The sequence below is a fragment of the Austrofundulus limnaeus genome, unplaced genomic scaffold (genome assembly GCF_001266775.1).
Source record: "Austrofundulus limnaeus strain Quisiro unplaced genomic scaffold, Austrofundulus_limnaeus-1.0 Scaffold288, whole genome shotgun sequence".
Lineage (NCBI taxonomy): Eukaryota > Metazoa > Chordata > Actinopteri > Cyprinodontiformes > Rivulidae > Austrofundulus > Austrofundulus limnaeus.
The window spans coordinates 681,907-690,610 of record NW_013952690.1 but is presented as its reverse complement, the minus strand read 5'-3'; the positions used below and the strand labels follow the sequence as shown (position 1 = coordinate 690,610).

Sequence of the window (8,704 nt, the reverse complement as noted above, 5' to 3'; positions counted from 1 at the left end):
GTATTTTTACAGTCTTTATTTTACAGTTAAAATATATGTTTATCAAATAAAGTCTAATGTTACAACTAATCATGGATCCCTTTAAGACATTTTAAGGCTAATTAAGGACTTATTTTTTGGATTGATGAATTCAATGACTTTTAAGATTTTTTAAGGATCTGCAGGAACCCTGAGAATAGATGACTTCTTTTCTTATTTCGCTTCAAATTTAAAGATTTAGCTCTCAGTCTCGACTGGAATACTGTTAAATTTGAAAGTGGAAAACATCGATCTGAGTAGTCCTAATACTTTGCCACAATTTACACCAACATGTAACGTAAACACAAACACATACTGCAGCCTCTATTTACCACCAGCAGTAAAAACTCCTGACCTCTTGTGTTTGAGTCGAGCTGTCGTCTGTCGTCTCCAGGTCCATGAGGTTCTTGGTGGGAGCCGGTTCGTTTCCTCTCAGCCCTCCAGGATCCGTGTTCTCCGTCTGGCTGGGCTCTGGAGGTTTTGGAGGGGAGTTGACGACAGGGGGCTCCTCCTCCAGACGAAAGGGCTGAATGTCAGGAGGGTGAGCAGGCTGGTTTTTTAAATCGGGACTATAAAGAGAAGAGAGGTGAGGATGAGTCTGTCCGTACTGAAACACAAGCAGACAGACTGAAAACAGGAGGAAGCTCACCTACAACACTGTAGTTTGCTCACTGAAGGAGGAGTGGGGGGTCTGATGGTGGAGTCTGCGACAGTCGGAGACCCAGCGGTTCGAGTCTGGCTGCCAGAGGCCGGCATGGCGGACATCCTGCGTTTGACCGGGGTGGGCAGGGAGGAGGGTCGCTGTGACGCCTGCAGAGGCTTGTAGCTGCCGACGGAGGCGGTCAGAGGAGCAGCTGAAGACTTCTGAAGAAGACTGCTGAGAGAATCAGGTTTGTTACTGTTCACCTGCCGAGGCAGAACAACCATGTTTCTGACACGTCTCTGCCTGTGCGTGTGTGTGTGTGCTTGTTTCTGCTACAGAGTGAGGACCCTCATGTTTTTAACCAACAAAGTGAGGACATTAGTGGAAAGTGGAGACATTTTTTTACAGGTCTACTATTTAGGTTTAAAGGTTTTGTGTGAATTAAGTTTTGGTTCAGGTTAGGGTCAGGAATGAACCAGTAATGGTTAGTTTTAGTGAAAATGTCTAGGTTAGGCATAAATACAGTTACAAAAATGAATGGAAGTCAGTACAAAGTCCTCAGTTTGATGCAAATACAAGGATGCGTGTGTGTGAGACATATTTTATAGAAACTCACGAAGATTCCACTACAATCAAGAATGTTGCTAAATTTAGGCAACTTAAAAGTCTTTTAAGTAAAAGAAATATAAAAATGGTAAAAATTCAGTCAGAGATTTTAGGTTAATTTTCTGTGTGGTCGCAGCAGAGCACCATCCCCATCACACTCCAAACGTCCAAAATCTGTTTCAATATTTTACATCAATGGCTGGCATTAATCCTGTCTAGTGCTGCACCTAACAGGGTTCCTACAGTTTTAAAGCAAGTTAAATTTAAGACTTTTTGAGACGTTTTAATGTCAAGTGAAATCAAATTTCATGATAAACACAAATGCCAAAAAAATTAAAACTGTGGCAGAAACTCATGAAGCAAAGTATTTTTAGTTGAATTATGAATTATTCAACCCCAGCTTGCTGCAGATGAAACCTTAAAGTGCCTACCTGTGATATCAAATTTTTGTAAGAAATATGAATGTATTTTCGGAAAGACAACATTATTAACATTAGAAAACAAATGTCACATTGCTCAGATGGACAGTTGTTGAGATATATGCATGTGAAAGAACAGGAAGTGGTGTCAAAGGGACTGTCTGAATGTAAATATTTTAAAAATAAATCATTTTTCCCAATTATTTTAATATTTGATAAGAATTACAGTCATCCAACTTAAAATGTGTTAACATTTTTAAATCTTCTGAAAATTGATTTAGGACCTTTTAAGGCTAATTAAGGCCTTATTTTTGGATTGATGAATTCAAGGCCTTTTAAGACTTTTTAAGGATTCACAGGAATCCTCTAACAATTATTTTCTAATCGACTAAGCTAATGATTATTTTTTCGATTAATCTAACAACAAATTTTTAGGTTATTATAATGGGAGTGCACTGGAAATTAAAGTATTTTCACCAAATTAATTAGAAAACTTCTTTAATATTGCAATATTTTCTTTAATATTTTTTCATGAAGACATAATACGCACTTAAGAGTCTATTCCAATGCAGAAATTACTGAACAGATTTAAATTAAATGGAAAAAAAACAATCTGTGAACGTCAAAAAATGATTAACCTAAGGAGTCTTCCCAATTCAAGATGGCTGCCACAGCTAAAAAATGTTAGCAAACAGAAAAATGTCTACAGCTCAGTTAATTTTACAGATACTGAGATAAACTTTGTAATAACCAACTGTTAACCCTATTAATACAGGTGCTGGTTATACAATTAGAATATCATGAAAAAGTTCATTTATTTCAGTAATTCTATTCAAAAAGTGAATTCAATTCAATTCAAAAATTATTGATCCCAGAGGGAAATTAGGTAACTAAATTAAATTAGGTAAATTAGGAAACTTTGGTTTATTATATTTATTCATTGCACACAGACTGCACACTATCTGTTAGCAAAATATCTCTAATATCTATAAACCACTGGATGGATTTTAGTGAAGCTTGTAGCAAATCTCCCCAAAACAAAAACAAACAGGCTGATTTTCTGTAGTTAAAGATGTTTTTCTCCTCCCCTCTGGAGGATTTTATCATCTCAAAACTGGAGGAAATGATGACAGAAAATCTGAGCTTGTTTTCATTAAGTGATGAACGTGAGAGTGAAATTAAACAAACAAAAACAAAGATGGTGTGTGAAGCAGGACATGAAGTATTATACCCGTCTGTGCTGCCGGTCGACAGAAATCTTTTTGGCTTTAACATCTTGGATCCATCTGAAGACGGAAAGAAAGACAACAGAACAGAAAGACAACAGGACAGAAAGACAGGTGCGTTAAAGATATGAAGACAGACAGTTAATTTGATTCAAGACATTTAAATCAAAGCTCATATTTTATAAACCCAGAGAGGCAGATATAGATTAATTTAAGATATTAATTTTATTTCACATTGATGTGGTTAGACCTGCACATTCAGGGTTGTAGCCTCAGATGTTTCTGAATAATGTTAAAGACAGAAGAAATTCTGGGGGAAAAAGTAGTTCTAAATAACATAATGAATGTTTGCCTAAAGGTAGGTAATAACTGGATATTTAGGGCATCACAGATGTATGAGCCGATCAGCCAGGGTAAAATGTCACTCCTCCTCTTATTTTTGCTGAATTAAAGAAACAAACTCTACCTGCTGAGCCGGGCGTGGTAAACGTCAGGGTCTCAGGCTTGGGTTTGGTCTTCACACCATTCTGAAGCCGAGCTGGGCCCATCGTGGCTAAGGAGGCGGTCCTCTGCAGGAGTCTCTTTGTTGGGGGTGTTAGCTGAGGGGGCGTGGTCTCAGCTCTCTTCAGGGGCGTGGACCTGGTGGCTCCGCCTCGCTCCCCTTCAGGCAGCTTCTTGGCATGGAAGGACAGCGAGCGGCGACTGCTGCTGGCCTCTGCAGCCGAGTAGGCAGTGGAGCGGAGAGGTCTGCTCTGATTGGCTGGTCTGCTGACACTGCTGGGGGTGGGGCCAGTGGAGCTGCTCAGAGTCTGGTTCAGAGAAGAGTTCGGTTTACCTGAGTGGAGACAGAAGACAGAGTTGTTGATTACATATTTCCTCTGATCATAAGAAGCTGGAGGTAAAGTTATCAACAGCTGATAATTTAAAGGGGACCTATTATGCAAAATTCACTTTTTTAAGTTTTTTTTTACTCAACTTTGAGTATGTACTTCTTAAAAAAAACAGTCCTAGGACCAAAAAAATGTACCCAGGGGTATATTTACTCTAAGTAAATGTATTTTTCATGTATGTTAATGTCAAGTTTTCAACTTCCTGCGGCCTGTGATGTCACAGGCCGGACTCAGCCCACACCAACCTGAGCCCAACTCGTCCCAAGCAGAGACTCCGCCCACTTCTTCACAGGACGGTCGCGGCCGGCCAGTGACCTGTTTCTCGGGGGACACTATTCCTTGCAGCACTGCTATGTGCGTTAGCATGCTAATGTTATTGTTGAGCAGTTTGTAAAATTTGTACCGATATGTTCTTTGTGCATGTTTGTATCTGATGCTAACTAGTTAGCAGCTAGCGGCTATCGCTAGTTAGCAATCGAGGCTAAACACAACACCCCAGCTTTACATTTATTGTAATTAGTAATTAATTTTAACCATATTTGAGGCTAATCGTTGGTTTTTTGTTCAGAGTCACCTTCGACAAGTGACCAGCTGAGCTCCCGGACCGTTTCTCCAGCTTCTCCTACACCTATCGGTATCAGCTGCCCCGCTATCCGTGTCGAAGCAGCCAAGGCTGGGCAGCAACAGGGGAGCTGCTCCAGGAGCTGCTTCGGTTACATTCAGACTTTGAAGTACTTTTTTATGTGGTTGTGTGGTTTTCAAAATGTTGTTATATATTGTCTGACTGTTATTTTGCGCAATAAAGACACTATCGGCATTGCCGTTTGTTTTTCATCAAGTTAAATCCATAAGGAAAAAAAATCAACATATTTACTCACACTCCTAGGCATAAAGTGTGCAGTAACTGTAAGTTCATTTATTAGAAAATCATTTTGGTTTTGTTTTACTGCACAGACACAAAGTTACAGTAAAAGAAAAAAAGTCAATTAGCAGTGTTTGTACATTTTATTATCAGCTGACCTGTGATGAAAAGAAAAATACAGTCAAACTGGTGTAAATGTTGAAAATACAGTGATATAAAGTTTTGGTCATACCGCCCAGCTCTATGAACGTTTGTGTAAATAATTTCACCATGAACTACTTTGGAAAAATAGTACTTTCAACTGAAAAGAATCTGAAAGGAAAGTGAAAGTAAACTTCTGGCAGGGGGCGGAGCTAACGTAACCAACAGGTGGGGAGGTGGTTTCCATAGCAACTCATGCAAGCAGCAGGTCTGATGAGAGCTCAGAACAGGCAGAACTAAAAAGGTGTAATTTCATTATCTGAGATTAATTTTGTGAATTAAATCAAATTAACATGTTATGTAGAGCTCACAGACGGATCCTAACTTGTTCTAGGACCTCATAATAGGTCTCCTTTAATATATCTTACAAAACCTAATTAGTTATTTTCTATTAGCTTTCATTGATGTTAATAATGAGGGGTCTCCTGTCGCTTTAAGACTAATTCAAAATGAACCAGTCTCTGTTGCTGCAGTGTACCTTTAGCAGGAGACAGAGAGAGGCTGGAGTTGAAGCTGGACACAGAGGACGAAGACGAAGACGTATTCCTCCTGTCCGTCATTCTCCTGCTCTGAGGGGGCGGAGCTTTTACACCTGAGAGTTTTCTCACTCCAACACTCTGTTGGAAGAGAGGAAATAAAGAAAAGTTACGCTCACACCATGTTTTCATGAAGGGTGGGTCTGTGCCACTTATTGGTGCTGTTAGAAAGTAAAAAAAATGTGAGAAGAAGTTATCAAACAATAAGCAAGAGTTGTAATAATGAAGTAAAATGTGAATAAATCCGTTCCTCGTTTAGAAGACCTTCAGGTGATGCTGTTACTAGTGCTGTACCAAACGATTATTTTCTAATCGATTAATCTAACGATTAGTTTTTCGATTAATCGATAATTCTAACAAGAAATCTATAAGTTATTCTGATGTGAGTGCACTGGAAATTTAAAATGTTTTCATTAAATTAACAAGAACAGCTCTTTAATATTGTAATATTTTCTGTAACAGTTTTTTCATGGACACAAAATATGCACTCTAGAGTCAATTCTTTAACAAAAAATAAAGCTTAAAAGATTTAACATCAACATCAAATCTCAACCAAATCATATAAAATTCAAGTAAAAGAAATATAGTGCAAGATGTAAACAATCTAACAAATGAACTAAATCATGTAAAATTCAAGTCACTCTGGGAAAACTATAATAAACATTTATTTATTATTTTTTATTTAACATATTTCTCAATATATAAAAATTAACGAATATTAAGACAACATCCAACTCTTTGTATTGTAACATCAGTTGTGTAACTTTTTTCTTTAAGGTGAAAACTGTTGAAAACAACAAGACTGTTTTGTCTTATTGCACAAATTAAAATCCAGCTCCACGTGTTTCTATTGATGTCATTTCTCCACTAGAAACATTGTGTGATGGAGGTCTATGGAAGGCAAATAAGTTTAAATCAAATAAACAAGAGGATGCAGTTAAAATTAATAAATATATTTAAGCTACGTTTTGAACATCCAGAACACGTCCAACACTTGTTGGCTGCTTGTGCTCTTTAGGTCAGACGTGTGTCGGGAAGCTCCTCTGTTGTTTGAGACGCTGGGGGAACCGTCTGATGGGGGAACCGTCTGATGGGGGAACCGTCTGATGGGGGAACCGTCTGATGGGGGAACGTGGCTCGACCTAACACCGGTCTCTGTTTAATGGTGGATGAAATAAAGAAATTGGTGGTACTTTATTTACTTTGAGCAAGTGAACGTCATGTTCACAAGATAATTAATCCACCAGATAATTCAGAGGTGGTCTGTTTGGTAAATTTTACTCCAGGAGCTGTGAGGCTTGTTTTCAAGCTTCAGACTGAACTGAAGCAGCAGCTGCTGACATCATTACGCTCTTGCGCAATGCTGCGTTCAGGACAAGCATGGAAAACTCACCACTCTTATGCCAATACAGTCACAATGATGCTTTTAGGTACCAAAATGGAATTGCATGAACATTCACGTGGTGGTTATGTAATACAGCGAATCGATAATAAAAAATCTGTGTCGACAAATTTACATAATCAACGTCATCTATTATTTCAACTAATCGGTGCAGCCCTACTTGTGACGTCCACGGCCTACCCCAGTTACCACTACTGTGCATGTGTGTCAAGGACAGAAAGGCAGATGTGGCAGTGGAAGGTGTCAAAGCAGTTTGGTGAGAAAAACAAAGTAAAGAACAAAAAAAGAAAAGAAAACGATTAATCGATTATTAAATTAGTCATCGATTATTTTAATAATCAATTAGTTGTCAATTAATCGATTAATCGGTGCAGCCCTAGCTGCTACCAAAAAGTTTTAGAAACTTAGTCCCAGACCCGCTGCACCTATTCCTGCAGGTCTTTGGTTGTAACTGCATGTTACAATTATTCTGGATGAAAAGGGGCGAAGCCACTAAAAACCCCCTAATGCAGGAACATTTAATGACTTTTCATTTTCAGCCATGAGAGTTTTATTTCATGAAAAGTGACTCCAGTAAGTTTAAACCTAACATGATGTGTACAGGGTTCCATTTACAAACATTTAAAACCCTCATATTTTCTGATTGTTTTAAATGAAACACGTGATGCTTTTAAATCCTTCAGTTCGGGTCTATATAAACTGCTGCATTGCCTAGGCCTGAATTCCTTTTTATTGTAATTCCACAAGCCCCGCCCCTTTTTTGAGATGCATCTCAAATAAACTCATTTTGAAGCTGTTTCTTTAAATCCAAATGAGGAGCTTCAACCCCGCCCCCTCCAGCTTCCAGACAGGCTCATTCTACTTTGATAGAGGGGTTTACGACTATATAGCAGCGCAGAAACTTTTTATTTATAAATAAATTAAAAGATGTCAACAAGGTCAATGCACTCCAAGTACACAAGAAAATGTATTAACAGTGGATTTTACAGGACATGTTTCCAATGAGGAGGAAGTCTTGAGGTGTAGGACGACCCTTTTCTGTAAAAACATTCATTCTGTAAAATGACTTTGACAAAGTATGTGTAAAATATTATATATTATAGGCTTTAGAGCTGAGCTAACATTTGACTGACAGGTTGCCCGCAGAAAATGGCTGCATAATAATGAAAAAAACCTGCAACGTGAGCTCACTGTTTAAATTATTTGTTAGGAGTTTTTATATTTTAGAATATAAAATGAAGTAAAACTCTGGAAACACAAGTCCATACTATTCATGACCGAGTGAGCAGGTCTTTAAGTTCTGCAGAAGCTTGTCAATCACTCATTCATTTAAACCAAGTGTACCAAAGCAGAGAAACAACTAAAACATGCAGGATAGTGGGTCATGAGTGCCAGAATTGAGAACTACTGCTTTTTAAAAATGGATCCACAAAGGTGGTTACATCAAATTGGCCAACAATGGGCCTCATGCAAGAACATGTTCGTATTATCCTAAATTTCTCTTAACGTTTGTTCGTACGAACATGTCACGTCAGATTCAACAAACTCTTCTATCTTCAGGAAAAGTGTGTAAATGAGATGCGTAAATTCCACCTGTTCATATCCAGCTGCTCGTGCACGCAAGAGGAGATTAGCATAATAACCACCCCAAAAACACCATATAAGGCTATGTTTCCAGCCTCAGATATTAGGAAGTGTCCATTCATGAAAATGACAGCGAAAATTAAAAAGAAAAACTTTACGAGTTCAGAGATTGAAGTCCGTCTGTCAGAGATCCAGAAAAGAAAATCTGTCACTTTTAGCAGGTCAGCTGTGGGATAAAAAGAGCTGCTAAAAGTATAAACAACTGAGTTAAATCATTTTCATTTATTCAGAAGCCACGGCGCTGCGCGGCCGCAGGT

At 38.4% G+C, this 8,704-nt stretch overlaps 1 protein-coding gene and 1 long non-coding RNA gene across 5 annotated transcripts in view; one reads left to right on the top strand and one right to left on the bottom strand.

The window, feature by feature from the left end:
- The window catches only part of gtse1 (G-2 and S-phase expressed 1), a 27,551-nt gene that overhangs the window by 12,279 nt on the left and 6,568 nt on the right, over positions 1 to 8,704 (bottom strand). For 3 of the 4 annotated variants that reach the window (XM_014021344.1, XM_014021341.1, XM_014021343.1), the window contains 5 exons: positions 5,344 to 5,482; positions 3,379 to 3,747; positions 2,918 to 2,972; positions 668 to 895; positions 374 to 587 (listed from right to left, as the gene is read on the bottom strand). In XM_014021344.1, coding sequence (XP_013876798.1) covers positions 374 to 587; positions 668 to 895; positions 2,918 to 2,972; positions 3,379 to 3,747; positions 5,344 to 5,482 — 1,005 coding nt within the window. The remainder of the gene's footprint in view (positions 1 to 373; positions 588 to 667; positions 896 to 2,917; positions 2,973 to 3,378; positions 3,748 to 5,343; positions 5,483 to 8,704) is intronic. The other variant, XM_014021342.1, reaches the window with a different exon arrangement.
- LOC106526685 (uncharacterized) lies at positions 3,722 to 4,593 on the top strand. Its single transcript, XR_001311289.1, has 3 exons — positions 3,722 to 3,810; positions 3,994 to 4,156; positions 4,371 to 4,593. It is a non-coding gene; the product is annotated as an uncharacterized LOC106526685 (long non-coding RNA).